Here is an 18919-nt window from a genome sequence, read left to right on the forward strand (position 1 = left end):
GGTTCTGCAAACTTAATTTCAGGTTCTGAATTTAAGATTATAGTTCTTTGTACTTCAAGGACTACTTATCTTACATATGAAATCACCTAAAGCTCTCCCTTCCTCCCAATGAGGCATGAGAGGTAGTATAAATAAAAAAGATGTTTTAGTGGTAATATTATTTTTGAAGAATGCCTTCTCCATCAAAAGAAGTGCAGAATTATTTTAGTTTGATCCTAACTCTCAAAATGTGTTGTTTTATTTCTTTTTAATTCTGATTATCTTAACTGAAGCTGTTTTATTCCTGCATTTTATCTTAATGTATTTTTACTTTTTTTCCATTTCTTATTTTTACACCAGGACATCTTGACAGAATGCAGCCTATAAATAATGCAAAGAAGCACAATGAAAATAAGCAGCATGAACAAATTCATGAATTCCAAAGATAAAATTCCCTCCTCTTCTTTTAAGCCCACTAAATTTACAATCCTAAATAATGACACCAGAGAACTCAGTGGGTTTATCCCTCTCTTCACTACTTCCAAAACATACTGCCAGTATGTTGGAACATCGAAACCATTTTAATTCAACAGTAGAGTGAAATGTTAATTTAACAGACTGAATGGAGGGAATCAGTTGTTATTTACAATTGTCTGTTAATTAGAATGTACATCATTTACATGATGTCATTACTAAAATCATTTTATTTCATTGGTGTAACGTGACTATTACACAAATGACATAAAATGACTTAATACAATGGGAATTCTCATCAACTGCAACAGAGGTTTCTAAATAGGAGTTTCACCAATATATTTATTTATATGCAGACAAATATTTTCTATTGTTGGACTCTTAAAATGCTGCAGTGAGCAAAACTAGAACGTTCCTTTTTTGAAAAAGGTTATGTTTTCAATCCTAAACAACAAGAAAAATAAGGAAACATTTGCAAACACATTCTCCTGGCTCTCGTACGTCATTTCACATAACTACTTCAGCACTGAAAATTGTTCTCTTTTTAAAAAAGCATCATGTAAAAGATGCTTGCATTTCTGTCTTCAGAATGTATAGCCTGGTTACATTATGAATTTTATGATAAAAAAATAACATAAAACAAAAAGATAATAGTTTTTAAAACATTAATTTGGCCAACAAAAAGTAGTCTCAGTTATAATCAAACCACATTAATTGGAGCTGATCGTACCAATGTCTGGTCAAAAACTGTATACTTTCCCAATCCATCCCATGATGTTTTCCTGGTCCCCCGCTGCCGCAGACAGTTCAGCTGGTGTTGTTCACCAAGGCCAATGTCAAAGAGAATTTGGAAATCTTTGGTGCTCATTTATTTTAAACAAGTGTTTGTGTTGCTATGTTTCAGAAGAGCTTTATGTTTGACTGAGCAAGGATTTGCCTAACATATGCTACACTCCTTTAGCCCTGAATTATAGTAGACCAAATTATATCCCTATTATGAAAATTATACCTGCCGTACTTAGATACGCCTAATACTTTCTCCACTTAATTTAGTGAAAGATAAGATAATTATGAATTACTATGCTAAACCTTTCAGAAGATTACAGAAAAGACCTGTCATCCAAACCTCAATTATACAAGTCAACTAATGATCCAACATCAAAATCCTCCATGATAACCCTTTACAAAGATGATATTATTGTAATTCTGGATATAATTAAAATCTACTCAATATCTCCATGCTGATGCAATAAATGTACACTTTTGATCATTAAACTAATAGGCAAGATAAAATCACTGTTTTTTACTGATATACAACAGTCTACCTTTTCACAACATAACTTTAGATCTGCTTTATAGTAACCACCCACAGTAATCTGGTCCTGTATGCTATCTAGACACAGTGAAAGGTACAATCTAAAACATTTTTAAGGCATAAAGTTGAGAAAAACTGGGGTTTCTTTGTAGCCATCCACTAAAATAATTCCAACTTCATTCCATTTAATCCTACAACTGAACTAAAATACTAGTAAGACAGTTTAACATAGATAGTAAGCCTTAACATTCTCACATCTACAAAGCAACCATTGCTCAGTCAAGACTAAACTTTTCCTCAACATCACAATTTATATAAAATCCAAATGGGATAGTCGCTATATTTAGATCAGTAATAATAAAGAAAAACATGTACCTTTCTGTTGGGATAACCACTTTGACTATGGCTTGCGACAGAGTCTGTATATGAAGTCACATCAGATAATAAACATAGAATATGTGAGTATTGTTAACAAGTAACAAGCAAAAAATACATATGCATTGAAAATACTACACATCTATCACATGTTTTGCAGGCAATCACTGCTGCAAAGTTATAGACTATGCAATTACATAGCAAATTATTGTGTGTGGTGAACAAAATGTTCACAAATTGCAAAAGACATTCCAAACAGAATGTAGATCAATGCACTGAATAGATACTATACTGATAACAGCCCATAGGATTAGGCACAAATGTCCATGTGTAGAGTAGGGCTTTTACTTTTCTCAATAGCAGTTTCCCTTTTACTGCATCAATTGCTATTTTCAACATCTTCAGGTTGCAAAACAAGTTACTCATGCAGCATAGAAAAGCTATTTAAAAAAAATAAAAGCCTCAATGTACATAGACAAACCCACCACATGCATATGAAGGGGCTTGCCAGATGAAGGCATATACAGAAAATGGAATCATATTTTCTATTTACTAAATTAGTCCTATGCAAGCTAACATTTTTGGTGTTTCCACCATGTTTATGTGATCAGGGTATGGTATTAAATACTAATTTTCCATCCCTCCTTTCTGGAGACTGACTTCTCCCAACTTTTATTATTGGTTTTTATGGCTGTTTAAATCTTTTAAAAGCAGTGATTTGGAATATGTGGGAGCCCATACAAATCACAACTTTCTGAATCATCAAAGAAGTGCATGCACAGTCAGAAAACAGCTGGGAACTGCTTACAGAATAGTTGCATAAGACTGGAAAATTGCATGACTCTGATGATTTGGAAAGAGGGCTTCATATAGCTCCCATGTGTTCCAAAGGAACTTTTTCAAATTATCTGATAGCCCTACTGTTTTTAATCACAGTTAAGCATCACACTGAGAGTGGCGATAGTTTAGGCTAACCAAGGCTGTGGCTTACCAGATTTTGAATCCTGCTAGGAAGCCAGGATTTAGAGAATGCGATGGAGAAACAGCCCGAGAGGTTTTCACCACAATTATTGACACTGCCCAAGTAACGCTTAACTATGTTAAAGCCAGCACTAAAATTTTGCAGTCCAAAACCAAAAACTTGCCTGAGAAAGGCAACAAGATTTTTAAAAAGTAAGCAATCCTATAGCTTCTTTGAACCAGGAGTTGTTATAGTTGTACTGGCCATTAGTTCTCAACCCTGTCAAACCTAAGAAACTTCATGAAAGTATTAAAACAATGTGATATCACTTGTGTTTAAAAGTTACTTACCATTTGTTTTTAAAAAATCCGCTAACTATCCTAAGAGTTATTATCAACTACCGATTTAATTTCTGAAATAGCTTTTTACATAGAAACATGTGAAGTCATCCTAATTAATCAATCTGCCTGAATTTAAATGTAGCCTTTAAAAAAATAATTTAGAGACTGCAAATCTGGCAGCTAACAAAAGGGGGACAGAGGAGAAAAAAACCAGGGAGTGTGGAAGGGGAAAACACATGGTGGCCAGATTTAAAAGTGCAATTAAAAACAAAGCCCAATTATGTAGCCCAAACATGACAAGGGAATGAGGCTCCTTAAACTAAGGCAGGGAACAATTAAGTAAAACTAAGAATTGAATTGTGCAATTCTATCACAGAGTTTCAAATACTATCATACAGAAGATGTATGGCCCTGAGTAACTTTTTACCTTCTCAAAATCTTCTTTGTTTTTAGGTGGTGGCAACATTGGAGCATTAGGATTCTTCAGTCTCTCTCTGGGCTGAGCATTAAATGGCAGACCCGAAGGTGGTGGTGGAAGGGTATGTTCCATCATTGAAGGAGGAATATATATAGGATGAGGAGGAATAGGAACAGCTTTGCCCCAGCCTAATTTCATTTCAAAAGACATGATCATCTTGCCTGGGGAATGCAAGAATTGTACTGATTTAGAAACTGCATTATCAGTGTTTCAATGAAAACAGGTCCTCATATAGAAGCTCACTGTTCTCTACCATACATATCATGCAACAGAAATGAACTCTGTATTGGAGTTAGTTTTTAAATATGTCTGACTAGGAATCCTGTACAGATAGTTCTCAAGTTATGACCAAAATTGAGCCTAAAACATATGTTGTTAAGTGAAACATTTGTTAAGTGAGGTTGCCCAGTTTTACAAATTTTCTTGCCAGAGTTATTAAATGAATCATTCCGTTTGTTAAGTTAATAACGTGGTTAAGTAAATCTGGATTCCCCATTAACTTTGCTCGTCAGAAGGTTGCAAAAGCTGATCACGATCTTAGGATACTGAAACCATCATAAATATGAATCTGATCCCAAGCATCTGAATTTGGATCATGTGACCACGGAAAATGCTGCAATGGTCCTAAGTATGAAAAATGGTTGTTAAGTCACTTTTTTCAGTGCCATTGTAACTTTCAACGGTCACTAAATAAACTGTTGTAAGTCAAGGACTACCTGTAGTAATTAAACACTGCAACGTCCAAAGATCAGTTTTCACATCAAGGTATTTCATATAATGTAAAAATGGACATAGGACTTTGTTGACATGCACACAGTTACATAATTGCAATAACTGGATTCAAATCATCCAAATACTATTAAGAGCTAAACCTGGAGTACACATTTTCTTGTTTTCAAATAAGTAGAAATAAGAATAAGAAGCTAAATATAAAATAAATTCCTCTGAGCAAAAAGCCCAGTTAAATGAACCTAGCAGGCAATCTGATAAATTAATTCATCTGCACCTACTAATTTCTTAACTTCAAAATTCTTAAAAGATAATGAAAATCTTTAGTTAAGATTTTCATAACAAAGCAGAGACAACTAAGTAAGTAAATCTTTCCCATGCAATGATTTTCCTTGGAACACCTTGCTTGGTTCAATGTTCCTCCTGATATCTTATATAGGGAAGTTAATTTCAATCCTTCAGTACCATTTAAATTCTTTAGGGCACGTTCAGCATCTCTCCTATTCATGAAGGCAACAAATCCACAATTCCTTTCTCTTGCTCTTTCTTCATCAGTCCTTGGCCACATAATTTTCACACTTGCCAAAGGTCCAAAACGTCCAAATTCTTGGCACAACATCTCTTCATTCATCTAGAGACAGAAAAGAGAATGAAGTATTTCTCAAAAGAAAGTGCATATCCTATATTCTGTGGGTACAAGAAGAAAAGATTGGAAGATTTTTAATAGAATGGTATGATAAAAAAACATCACAACATCCAGATACTCTAATGATTTGTTCACACGGCAATAAAACATGGTTCATAATCCCATAGTTTATGTAACTCCTGACAATTAGGTGAGAAGATTTTTGGGCATACGCTTTTTGCAATAAATCAGTTCATTTGGACCTTCTTGTGTGAGTGAACCTGATCTTTTGTGCCTGACACCCAGACACATTTAAAATTTTGAGAGCATGGTTTAATTAAGTACCCTCATAATATTATGAGAAATTCTGGAAAAAAATCTTTATTCAACCACTAATTCAAGTGATGATTTTTATATAAATCATTATCAACATTCCCTTCCTCTCTAAAATATTTATATAAAGGATTATCAGTAAACATGCACAATAATATTTGCATACTTATGTTATGAAAAAGTTACATATGGAGTTCATAGCAATGAATGTTTTTAAGTACTGTAAGTATTACCTGGGGATTAATGTTTCCAAGATACAAATTTGTTGTACTTGGATCTCCAACATCATGTGAACCTGGAGCGTAGTCATCCAGTACTAAAACAAAGAAAACAAGTTGTAATTCAATGCATCCATTTTAAATTAACTAAGCATATAATTAAGTTATAAAACTATATTACCACCTGAAGATCTATTTCTTCTTGAAGGTGCATCCACTAAAAGAAAGATAGGATGTCTATTTAGTTTCAAGTTTTTATAGAATTACAATACCGTAATACAATAATGATTACTTACTGGAACGGCGTTGGCCATCAGAATCAGACTGAGGTGGCTCAAAACGACTTAATCTACCTTTAGTTTTATGTCTTTCATCACGCTCTTCTTGAATTCTGTAAGAGATATTTTATAAAACTATTAAGCAGCTTCAATTCTAATAGTTATTATCATTAAAAAAATTAAATCAAATTGTTTTAACTTATTTTACCATTTGAAAACATGTAAGTTTTAACATGAAATATAATGTTTAAAACAGAAATTATTTACATCAGGGTTCTCCAAAGTGGTCAACAATAATCTCCAAAGGTTAATAGGTCTAACCATTATTGTTGTGGCTGTTCTTATTTACCCAAAAATATGAAATCACAGCTGCCAGCTGGTTTTGGCCTTCATACTCATACTCATCAAGTTCCTCCCAAGAACCTAGGATGTTGTAATGCATCAATATAGTATATATTCAAGCAGTGTAATGGACAGACAGAAATTTTGTCCATGCTCAGATTTTCTAAGTGCCACAGAAGATATTTCTGGTACGGCACCCAGTGGTGCCAATAACCACTGCAACCACCATGATCAATTTATCCCAAAATCTTTCAACTTTGATTTCCAGATCTTGATACTTTGTGATCCTCTCCAATTCTTTGTCTTCTATTACCCAGGTATTGCCACACCAATTATGCACACTTTCTTCTTTATTATTACTATTCATGCTGCTATTAGTCAAAATAGTATTTATTAAATTATTTTCATGTAATAAATGTTTGGTGATTGATGAACAATCTGAAACTTCATAAAAGTGCTGATGACCTGAAGAGTTTGAGTATCCAGGTTTAGGCCATGGGTAAAGATCTCTCAAAGAAGCAAAATATTACTACTCACTATAAAAACGTCCTTTCAATCTGAGATACCTACTATGAATTATATCTCCCTTTACTGCTTGGCAGGCTAAATATATTATAACTGAGATGAAAGTACTGCTGTCATATCCAATCTGACAGCTCAGCTTGAGGCAGAAAAAGAGTTTGCACGGTTAGACAGTTGTAAAAATAGAAAATACACTTTTGAGAGTAACCCTAAGATGGTACAAATTGAAAATGTCACCAAGTACCCACTAAAAATACAGAAGGAACTGTCCCAAGGCAGTAAGACTCATAAATCAAAGTGATACAGACTTCTATCCAGTGGGTGCATGTGGAATTACTTGTTCCAAGGAGCTTAGATGAAAACATAATTAAAAAATGGGGTGGATACTGTGGGCACAGAAAGAAATGATGGGAAGAGATTCCCAAGGTTGGAAAAAGAAAAAATACTATTAAAATCTAAATGGCACTCTCTCTTGTGGAAACCTATGTTTCCTAATTAATAAAACAGTTATTACCCTTTTCATATATATCAGATTATTAAAAATGTCATTTTGAGAGCAGGAAGGTATAGCTGAGAGTTTTAAAAGATGGCTTTCTAAAGGATAGAAGGAAGCATCAAAATACAAAAGCCATACCATGATCTGCCTGATATCAGAGAGCTGAAAAAAAATCTATCTAGACAAGTAGTCTGAATAATACAAAACAGCAGACAGAAACCTGATAGTAGACCATATAATATTTGAGGCATTTAAAAAAAAAACCTCCATGTAACTGCCTTTGTGCAATCTATTCCTTTTTCCTACTCCAATTAATGAACCTTTCCCAAGAGGTTTTAGAGATCTAGTACACCTTTCTATGCTAGAACTGTATCAGTGGTTCTGTTGGGATTCCGTGCCAGCCTGTGATCTGGCAGCTGAGTCCGGGGAATCAGAGGAGGGAGGAGGAGGAGGGGCCTGGGGAGCCATCAGAGTCGGAGGAAGGCTGATGAGTTACCAGACTTACAAAGTGAGGAAGAACCTGGCCACTTCACGTGGTCAAGCTGAAAGCCAGCTGGGCTGGGAGGCGGAGTCAGATTTGGAGGAAGCACAGCTGGAAGACCTCAGAGACACTTGGAAACATAGACAGGTCACACGAGTAAATCAGAGGGAAGCAATAGGGCGACTCCAGGGAAGAAGGAGAAAGCAGTGAGAAGCCACACCTTGGGGGCTGCGTAACAAAAAAGGAATGTGTTGCTGGAGGCAACTGTTTACAAAGAACTTCTGTGTGATGGTCTCTTTATGTTACCAGTGAGTTATTTCCTGTTGGCTTGTGCTCTGTTCTGTTTGAGGACAACGTCTGTAACTTCAATAAAAGGGGTTTATTTATCCAGTCTACTGCTAAATTAGGGGTTGCCTTGTAAAGTAACAAGAACGTAGTAGGCTGGGACAGAACAGGTTCATTCAGTTCATTACACACTGAATTTGAGACAGATTAAGCTGAAATCCAGAAACCTCATATTATTCTTCCCCATTCGTAGATATCATATTGTTAGCTGTTTAACATTAAGAATATTATCAATTCTAAAAGAACTATAATTCCATGTAAATAAAGGATAAGTGGACCAAAAGACAATGACTGCTACTAGATCATTGTACATTCAGCATAGTTTTCAAAAAGGGCCTGTAAGTGCAGTCTACTGAACACAGTGCAAAGTAAACATCAGTTATTTTAATGAGGAATCCAGGAATTAATAGTGAGATTCCTCCAGGAACCAATACTGAAAAATTAGAAAGTGCTTAGGCTTGTGTCAGGGGCTTGAAAACTCTGATACCTTATTCCCATAAGGAGAATTATATGAATTAGAGGGAGTAGACTGCCAGTCTTCTCTAAATGATTCTTGATTACTTTTCAAGTGATTTAGTTTTCCTGAAATAATGATTATTTTATTTTCTGCATAATCAGTGAGAAAAAGTGAAACACACAAAGAGGGACTTTCTAAGAAAAAATATATTTTGGGAAATTCTTCTTGTATCTGGAGAGATTTGGGGAATTAGTAATATGTGAAAACTTCTTTGGAGATCATAGAAAGTACTATCAGAAGAATGCTTTGGATTTCTTATAGGACATAGAAGTACTTTCTTAAAATTTAAAAATTTTAAATTTTAAAATTTGTACTAGTAATAGACTTTTTGAAGATCTTTGTCTATAAATTTTGAAGGATAGAGAACTAAATTTTCAACCCAATACTCCTAATGCGTAGAGCTTAATTCCACTAATTAGAAAGATCGCTACAGCTGATTTCTTAGTACTCACGTAGAGATGGTTTGAGCAACCTCTTATATTGCTGCCTAATTATTCAATTGTTTTTGGTTTTCATGATAGCCTTGCTGAAAGTGCATTTAATGCCATTGCCCATTGCTGAAGCAAAAAAAAACTTAAAAAATGGTTCTTATTTAAGACATGAAAGACAAGGAAACAAAGAGGAAACTGTTTTTCACTTCCAAAATGGAGGGACATCTTACAAAACAAATCCTTTACATACACCAAAAATCTACTTTGGAACTATTTTGATTACCACCATGTATTTTAATCTATAAATAAAATACTTACTGTTTTAGTTCTTCTTTAAAAAGCTCCAAATTGCTCTTTTTCTTTTCTTTTTCCCCCTTCTTCAAAGGCTGAAACAATTTGAAGACTGTTTAATTATGCACACGATTACTCTTTTAAAAATTCTATCAATATAAATATTTAAGAGGGTAGTTTGAAAACCCAATCTGAAAAAACGGAAGGGGTAAGAAAACATACAGGTAAAAGTAATACAGTTAAAGTTTTATTATTAAGTTTATACATTGCTGCACCTGTTTATTGGTTATTGCAGATGTATAAATAATTTTATCAAGGCAATATCAAAAACTAACATTAAATCATCAAAAGTCCTTTCTTTCCACTGCACTGTCTTATCCACTGTCTTATCAATCTACCTATAACTCTGATTTCTGTAACCTTTAACTGGACAAAACATACCATACAGCAAAACATTTTAGACCAAGGTACGTCAAATGGCCTAATTTACAGAATGCATCCAAAATCCAAGACCTATGATTCCCATGGAATTGAAATTTGGTGAATTTTATAAAACATTATATGGCATAAATGTTACCATAAAAAGAGTTTATGACATAATACAAAATGTCATAAAAGATTTCCTGTGCTGAGGTTTGACTATGCTGTACAGCTCAACATAGACTATTTTCAAGGCAGATACATATCTGAATATATCCCATCTTTTCCATTAGAAACTGTCACTGTTGAAAACATAGAGGAATCGGGTAAGGAAATGTCCTTGAAAGGATGACCTTCTGAAAGGAGGCACAGGTTGTCTAGTATACAACTAAAACTCTCAGGACTGTAACCTTTAACAATGCACATCATAGGGCAAAATATTTTCAATTCAGGTTCATCAAATAGGATGACTTTAGAATTCATCCAAAATCTGGAACTTATGACTCCCACAAATTTTATGTGGCAAATTTTATAAAATATTTTTATGATAAAAAATTATCATAAGGTGCTTTATTACGTAATACAAAATGTCGTAAAACATTCCCTCATATTTGACTGTGCTATACCAGAGTTCCCCAATCTTTTGGGTTGGTGGCCTGGAGCAGGGGGAGTGGGGGGGGGGGAAAAGGATGGTTTTGTGGGAGGGGTAAACCCATGCGCACACATGCACGCACGAACACCCACTGCTCGTGCAAGTGGTGCCGTGAATACCCACATCGCTCGCGTGAGTGGGGCTATGCACGCATACACATATGTGCACCCCAGCCAGCCACTCACACAGCCCAGTGTCCCAATAGGCCATAGCCCACAGGTTGGGGACCCCTGTGCTATACAGTTCAGCATATTACTTTCAAAACAAACACTTCTCTTGAGTACTTCACTGAATTTTTAAAAACTTTTCCAGTACATTAAAAGTTCTGCCATTATTCAAAACATGCAGGTATGCAACCTTTAACCGGGTGAAACCATGCATAATAGGACAACTATTTTTGAACCCAGGTGTCAAGTGGGCTAGCTTATAGAATGCATCCAAAATCTGGAAGCCACGATTCTCATGGAATTAAAATATATTGGTTATTTATTTAAGTAGTAAGACTGAAAAATAGCTGAATAAAAGGAATGCAGCCCCTAAATTTTGTTTTGGCTAGTAGCCAGAACTATCCAGAACCAGAAATATCTTTATTTCTGACTAAAAGGTCAAAATCAGCTGACTCCTACAGAAGCCTTTTTTTTTCCAGAAAATATGGTGTATCTTTATAACATCTATTCTAGAATGATTGTATAGACTTTCTATATCTTACTAACAACATTTTAAAAATTAAATGCAACAGGTAGATTATGGACCATTTCATTGTTAATATCAAGTCAGTGGTTGACACTATAAGAATTTTCATATAGAAACCCAGTTTGGTGTGGTGGTTAAAGCAGTGGGCTAGAAACTGGGAGACCATGAATGCTAGTCCCACCTTATGCATGATTTGGGAGATCTTGGGCCAATCACTGTCTCAGCCCTAGAAATAATGCAATGGCAAGTCACATTTTGCCAAGAAAACTGCAGGGGGTAATCCAGACCTTTGCCAAGAGCCAAGACAGATTCAAAGGCTCTCAAGTTTGCTTTGTAAAATTCACCTGAAAAGCACTATATAACTGTATAAATAACTAATATACTTGAACATGGAAGTAACAATTATTTCTAAAAAATATATAAGCTTACTGGTTTTTTGGTGTCTATCACTAGAAGGGATGGAGGTCTTTCATTAGAAGATGACTGATTCTGCTGGTTTTTTTGATCTGCAAATCGTGATGAAGGTTTGTAGATTTTTCCTCGTTTTTCATCTGTATCATGTTCTGATGAAACAAACATCATAAAAATAATTAAACAGTAAGAAGCTTCAAAAGAGCCAGTTTAAGGGCACATACAGGTTTCATCATGCTCAAAGTTGCTCATATCTTAGTCAAACTATTTTTGAAATTAATCTGTTTCATAGAAAGACCATTGCCAGGAAAAATGGAGATGATGGGTTCAGCTATTTAAAAATTATAAGGATGCATATAATGAAATATACCATTATGATCATCTAGTTACTCATATAAGAACCATTAACAATATAACAGCATTTTAATAAATACCCATTATTGTAATCTATCTGAAATGCAAATCTGAAGGCAGCACAAATTATGTAAAATTTAATATTTTATTTAAAATAACTCTTGGAACCTTATCTCTTTCCTGGATAATATTGTAATAAGCCTTACCTTTAGAGGCATTAACAATACCTCCTCTGACAAATGTTTTCACTTTATTGCCATCACTTCCTTCAAATGCAGCAAGGAATTCTTCATATATTTCTGCAGCTGCCTTTTCATCCTCCTATAGTCCCCAAAATGTTACACAAATTATCATTAATGAAACCATCAACTACATCCAGCTTCCTACCTATAACTTATTCCAGACATCTGCAGAAACCTATTAGCAAAGCGAGTTTTCAAATAATAGAAGAAGCTGCATGGAAAAGAGTACTCTTATAAAATACGATATTTCTAAGACTTCACTTAATTTTCAAAAGATGCCCCTAAGGAGGGTGTTTGCCTTGAACATTTTTCCTTTGAATTTAAATAAAAGAAGCCCTTGTGACTTGTAAAAGAGTCCAATGAAAATAATGTGCCAGTATGGTTTGAATTTAACATTTAAACAATATTCAATGTGCTTATTTCTCCTAATCAAATACTTTATTTCAACTACCTGCAAATATTAACATGGCATGTATCATTTGCTAAATTTAAATCAAAACAAACTTGGTTCCCAGGAAATTTGTTCCAATTCTAGATTTTTCATAACAAATACACCCCTAAAAATAATATGATGATGAATTAGAACATGTAATCTTCCCTTTCAAGCGTACTGTAATATGAAAATAAAACCTGAATTGGTCCACTTTGGGGTAAGTAGATCACAGACCATTAAATTAACTAATAATAAATATTCTGTTTTAGTACATATTTTATCTCCAAGCAGTCAGATTCAATAATTTTGACAATCTTAACAAACTCAGTGTTGTTGTTTTTAAAAATACACCTTTAAATTCATTTTACCCAAAATCAGAAACAAGCATATGAAATGTTTTCCTCTCAACTCTCCCTTTTAAAGCAAGCAAGATACTCACATTGTATAACTGTCTCAAAAATCCAAAGAGCATTAACTTTAGCCTGCTGCAATGCACTTCCCATACCAATTTTGGAGAGCCGATACAAAAATAACATATGAGCCACCATCTCACTCCACTGGGATCGACCTGTCCCACTTGTGCCGGCAGAGGAGGCATGCTGCGGGTTCTGTCGGCCTGATTATTCCAGCTGGTCAGGTCCAGGAGGAAGTTGCTCCTGCCCTCTGGAACATCTTGCCCCCTGATGTGAGGTTGGCCCAAACTTTCCTATCCTTTCCTAAGGGCCTAAAGATATGGCTCTGCCACTTACCTTGGGGCCCCAGTGGAGGAACCAGCACAGTGGAGGTGGTTGATCAAATATTAAGATTCCAGCTCCTCCAACTTCGTCCCTGCTCTCCCCATGTGTCATTAGGTTTTAATGTCCGATTTTAATTATGTTTTAATTGTACATGTATAGACATATTTTTAAGGCTATAAGCCACCCAGAGTTATCTTATGGTAAGATGGGCAGCAACCTGTATAAATAACTAAAACAAATTGTGCCCTTGTGGACAAGGTCCATTGATACTGCAGCTCATCTCCTGCTATATTGTATCTTCTATAAAGGACTCATGGACTCGCTTTATACCACCTCAACTAATAAAATACCCAGGAAATACTGATCTCTTTTTATGTACAACTGCTATCATATTAGTACAAAGTACTTTCTTTGAAAGTGGCCAAATGTTGTTATACTGTATACAAAATTAGGCAGGCTCTAATTGCCCACTGATAATCCACCACTAATTATAATATATTACTTTGTCTGTTTTTAAATTTTATTTTATTACTATTGTTCTTTTTAATGCTTTTATTTGTAATGCTGTTCTGTGACCATAATATAAATTGACTTTCCTCTCAACAAAAATGAGAAAGTTTGAAAGCAAAGAACAGAACATATTCCCAAACTCAATCTATGCTCTCACTGTGTTTCCCTGAAAATAAGACCCACCTGGAAAATAAGCCCTCTCCCGACTTTTACACACGCACCTAATATAAGCCCTACCCCAAAAAATAAGCCCTAGTTAAGGCCCCACCCAACCCCTCCCACTGTCTGGTTGCTTGCGGCCACAATGGTGCTTCTCCGCTGCCATGGAGCTGGAGAGCTTGGCCCACCACCCTCTCTTCCCCAAAGCATTTGTTCGCTAGCCTGACTTCCAGCTCCATTGCGTTTCTCTGCCACCACATGCAGGGAAACAAAAGAAGTTTGTGGGACTAAAAAAAAGTTCAATCAGATCTTCCAACTTCTCACACAGACAAAAAAAGATCTTGCAAAGTTGGAAGGTCTGATTGAAGGTTTTTTTTATTCCCACAAACTTTTGTTTCCCTTTAAGCAGCAGCAGAGAAACGAGACGCAGCTGGAAAGCAGGCTAGCAAATGAATGCTTTGGGGAAGAGAAGAGAGATGCGCGGTGGTCCGCCAAGCTCTCCAGCTCCCTGGCGGCAGAGAAACACAACAGAGCTGGAAAGTAGGCTAGCGAAGGAATGCTTTGAGGAAGACAGAGCAGTGCACCAAGCTCTCCAGTTCCGTGGCGGCGAAGAAATGCGACAGAGCTAGAAAGCAGGTGGCAAGGCAACCTTCCCAAGGGCTCCAGGCACTGGAACGGGCCCGTCTCACTCCAGCAGTTGCCCAGGCAAGCCAGAGGGCAAGGCCGGCATCTACTGAAACATGGCGGCATTCCGGCTCTGGCAGGGAAGGGAGAGCCGGCACAGGCGCTTTTGCAGGCAGGATGCCTGCTCACTTCAGCTCCCTCCTTGGCCCTCCGGGGCTCCACCAACATTTTGACCATGGGCTGCCACCTCCCCGCTCACCTCTCAGGCAGGCCAGGCCAGGAAGGCGGCCCCTTAGCATCCCCAGGGTAAAGGCCCCCCGCTCTGCCCAGAGGACCATCACCTGGCTGCCCCCACCTCAGAGTCCTTCCCGCCATCCAGTACAGCCGCTCCAGGGCTGCAGGGACCGGCCTGGCACGAGAAGGGCATGCGCACCCCCCCGCCCGAACTCTCTCATACCAGTAGTTGGTCCGCCCCCACGCTCCGAGGTTGGCCCAATCGCCGCCGTGCTTCGAAGCTCTGCGTCTCCACCCCATGCACAGGCCGCGCCCTGCTGTTTGTACCGAACGTCGTCCCGCCCCGCCCCCGCGCGCTCGCCACCTGCTGTACATGGGAAAAATAAGACATCCCCCGAAAATAAGACCTAATGGGTCTTTTGGTCAAAACAAACAAATAAATAAATAAATAAAAAGACCAAGTCTTATTTTCGGGGAAACCCAGTATTAAATCTTCCTTTTCTTTTGGGGGGTGCTACATAATAAAGTGCTTTTATCGATAATAGTCTAGGAAGTAAAACAATAAGTAATTTTTTCTATTGCTCTCTGCTATCCTGCCACACATATACTGAGCCAGATAAGATGTTCTTTCTGACAACAAACTCTGATTATAAACACACTGTTGTTTTTCTTAACTTTCTTATAGGAAAATGAGGCTGTGGCTAAGCTGACAAAACAAGAAGACAGCTGGAAATTTAAAGAAAGTATTCTGGGAAGAAGGGGAAAGAAAGTTGGAAGTGTTACAATTAGCACACCAATATAGTCTCTAGACTGTTGAGGATCCTGTTTCAGGACACAAGTAGTTTAGCCTAGGGATGCTTGGTAATGATATACCAATGAAATCTCCACTGATTTAACTATGCTTCATAGATTTATTGTTTCTTAGCTGTTGATCAGTAAGAAAGGTGGGAGGGCTAAGTGCTGTAATTGAACATTACTTAAAACTCAATCTGTATTGAATACATCGCTATATTGATAAAAAAAACTCAATAGATGATCTGTCAAATCCCTTGTGATAATTACCTTCTTTTTCAATTCTTCCTGTTCCTTTTTGCTTAATGTTCTCTTGGTACTACTCATCTTGCCAATACTGAATGCCTTAAGTTTGCTTTCTATGAGGGGCTGAAAGAGAAAAATATTAACAAGTTCATAACAATACAATTTTACCATCTGAAACAAAATTCTTTTGTTATTTATACAGAATACACATTGTCAATGTTATTACAAACATGAAAATGAGCTCTTCTGAAGTCTAGTATGAAAGCAAAGTTACTTTTTTATCACCACAAGTGCAAGTGGTAGCTATCTGAGGCAGTTGCTACATGTCCTTCCACAGAATGTCTTTGCATGCCACTAAGCAAACCTACCTTGCTTCGAAGATAAATGGAAATTCAAATTATTTTGCTTCTATCCTAATAATGTCTCTTGCTGGCTTACGTAAGATTCAACATTTCTTCCAAACATCTTAAATTCATAAACTATCACATGTACATTCTCACAATAACCCTGGGTGGTAGATTGGGCAGACAGAAAGTAAGTAACAAGTCAACCAATGAGCTTCTATGACTGAAGATGGACTAAAACCTGGCACTTCCTGTCACAGATTAATACCTTACCCACTTCATCTCATGTGATCAAATATGAAAGAGAACTACAGTTAGTGTTAGTGTTCACATAATTAGCTAATTGCTCTCTGACCATGTCTGACTGTATAATTTAGAAGTAGTTTTGAATTCAACATTGATATGAGTGCATAAAAAGCCTACATATGTCTTTTTTGACTAGAGGTGAATATAACAATCGCAAATTATTATTCTAGGACAGCTCCCTTACCATCATACACACACTAATAGTCCTTCATTTGGACTACCGTATATACTTGAGTATAAGCCGACTCGAGTATAAGCCGAGACCCCCAATTTCACCCCCAAAAACTGGAAAAAGTTGTTGACTCGAGTATAAGCCGATCCGCCGTTCTGCAAGCCTCTGCCGCCAGCAGAGGCTCGATCCGCCATTTTGCAAGCCTGAATACACAGGAATACCCTGTGTGGCCGCGGCTCTCGGGGAAGCCCTGGCTGTCAGCTTCCTCGCTCCACGCTGCCATTCGGGGCCCGCACGTTCCCCGGGCAAATCGCGGCGCCCAGCAGGCGAGGAAACACGCCCGCTCCAGTCGCCCCCCCTTCCCTCAGGAGACGCGAAGCAAGTGACCGCCCGGAGCTTACCGAGGACTTGCTTCGGTGCTTCCAGGATCGCGCGCACCTCTCCCAAGCCGCCGCCATCCGGAGACCTGCCGAAGTTTGGGGAGGTTTGGGGAGGTGCGCGCGCACCTCCCCAAACCTCCCCAAACGTCGGCAGGTCTCCGGACCTCTGCGCCCTGCCTGCCTGCTTCTTTCCGCAGCGGAAAGAAGCAGGCAGGCAGGGCGCGGAGGAACGGAGACCCGGCGACGTTTGGGGAGGTTTGGGCGCCTCCCCAAACCTCCCCAAACGTCGCCGGGTCTCCGTTCCTCCGCACCCTGCCTGCCTGCTTCTTTCCACAGCGGAAAGAAGCAGGCAGGCAGGGCGCGGAGGAACGGACACCTGCCGACGTTTGGGGAGGTTTGGGCGCCTCCCCAAACGTCGCCGGGTCTCCGTTCCTCCGCGCCCTGCCTGCCTGCTTCTTTCCACAGCGGAAAGAAGCAGGCAGGCAGGGCACGGAGGAACGGACACCTGCCGACGTTTGGGGAGGTTTGGGCGCCTCCCCAAACGTCGCCGGGTCTCCGTTCCTCCGCGCCCTGCCTGCCTGCTTCTTTCCACAGCGGAAAGAAGCAGGCAGGCAGGGCGCGGAGGAACGGACACCTGCCGACGTTTGGGGAGGTTTGGGCGCCTCCCCAAACCTCCCCAAACGTCGCCGGGTCTCCGTTCCTCTGCGCCCTGCCTGCCTGCTTGTTTCCACAGCGGAAAGAAGCAGGCAGGCAGGGCGCGGAGGAACGGACACCTGCCGACGTTTGGGGAGGTTTGGGCGCCTCCCCAAACCTCCCCAAACGTCGCCGGGTCTCCGTTCCTCTGCGGCCTGCCTGCCTGCTTCTTTCCACAGCGGAAAGAAGCAGGCAGGCAGGGCGCGGAGGAACGGACACCTGCCGACGTTTGGGGAGGTTTGGGCGCCTCCCCAAACCTCCCCAAACGTCGCCGGGTCTCCGTTCCTCTGCGCCCTGCCTGCCTGCTTCTTTCCGCAGCGCCTCCCCAAACCTCCCCAAACCTCCCCAAACGTCGGCAGGTCTGCGCGGAGGAACGGAGACCTGGGGAGGTTTGGGGAGGCGCCCAAACCTCCCCAAACGTCGGCAGGTCTGCGCGGAGGAACGGAGACCTGCCGACGTTTGGGGAGGTTTGGGGAGGCGCCCAAACCTCCCCAAACGTCGGCAGGTCTCCGTTCCTCCGCGCCCTGCCTGCCTGCTTCTTTCCGCTGCGGAAAGAAGCAGGCAGGCAGGGCGCGGAGGAACGGAGACCTGCCGACGTTTGGGGAGGTTTGGGGAGGTGCGCGCGCACCTCCCCAAACCTCCCCAAACTTTGGCAGGTCTCGGACGGCGGTGGCTTGGGAGAGGTGCGCGCGATCCCGGAAGCACCAAAGCCTCAGCCGCGCACAAGTCCTCGGTAAGTTTTTTTGTTGACTGGAGTATAAGCCGAAGTGGAATTTTTCAGCCCAAAAAGTGGGCTGAAAAATTCGGCTTATACTCAAGTATATACGGTATACTGTATTCCATACAAAGCTGTCTGTGAAAATTGTATGCAAGACTAATTTACTGCAAATCAGGAAAAAGTACTCGTTCAGGTAACCTGACCCAAACTATCTTGGGTTTTAAAAGTAAATCTCATCTTTAAAATAAGCTAGAGGTCTTCACCAAAC

The 18919-nt window shown here is 39.1% G+C and overlaps 1 protein-coding gene across 6 annotated transcripts in view; it reads right to left on the minus strand.

The window, feature by feature from the left end:
* The window catches only part of U2SURP (U2 snRNP associated SURP domain containing), a 52983-nt gene that overhangs the window by 24738 nt on the left and 9326 nt on the right, over nucleotides 1-18919 (minus strand). For 2 of the 6 annotated variants that reach the window (XM_081329073.1, XM_081329070.1), the window contains exons 3-13: nucleotides 16063-16161; nucleotides 15224-15367; nucleotides 12268-12382; nucleotides 11726-11859; nucleotides 9559-9626; nucleotides 6125-6219; nucleotides 6013-6045; nucleotides 5844-5926; nucleotides 5118-5283; nucleotides 3873-4084; nucleotides 2144-2187 (exon numbers count right to left, since the gene is read on the minus strand). In XM_081329073.1, coding sequence (XP_081185199.1) covers nucleotides 2144-2187; nucleotides 3873-4084; nucleotides 5118-5283; nucleotides 5844-5926; nucleotides 6013-6045; nucleotides 6125-6219; nucleotides 9559-9626; nucleotides 11726-11859; nucleotides 12268-12382; nucleotides 15224-15367; nucleotides 16063-16161 — 1193 coding nt within the window. Of the gene's footprint in view, nucleotides 1-2143; nucleotides 2188-3872; nucleotides 4085-5117; nucleotides 5284-5843; nucleotides 5927-6012; nucleotides 6046-6124; nucleotides 6220-9558; nucleotides 9627-11725; nucleotides 11860-12267; nucleotides 12383-15223; nucleotides 15368-16062; nucleotides 16162-18919 lie in introns of those variants that run through there. The other 4 variants (XM_081329071.1, XM_081329072.1, XM_081329074.1 and 1 more) reach the window with 4 other exon arrangements.

This window comes from Vipera berus (genome assembly GCF_964194415.1).
Source record: "Vipera berus genome assembly, chromosome: 5".
Lineage (NCBI taxonomy): Eukaryota > Metazoa > Chordata > Lepidosauria > Squamata > Viperidae > Vipera > Vipera berus.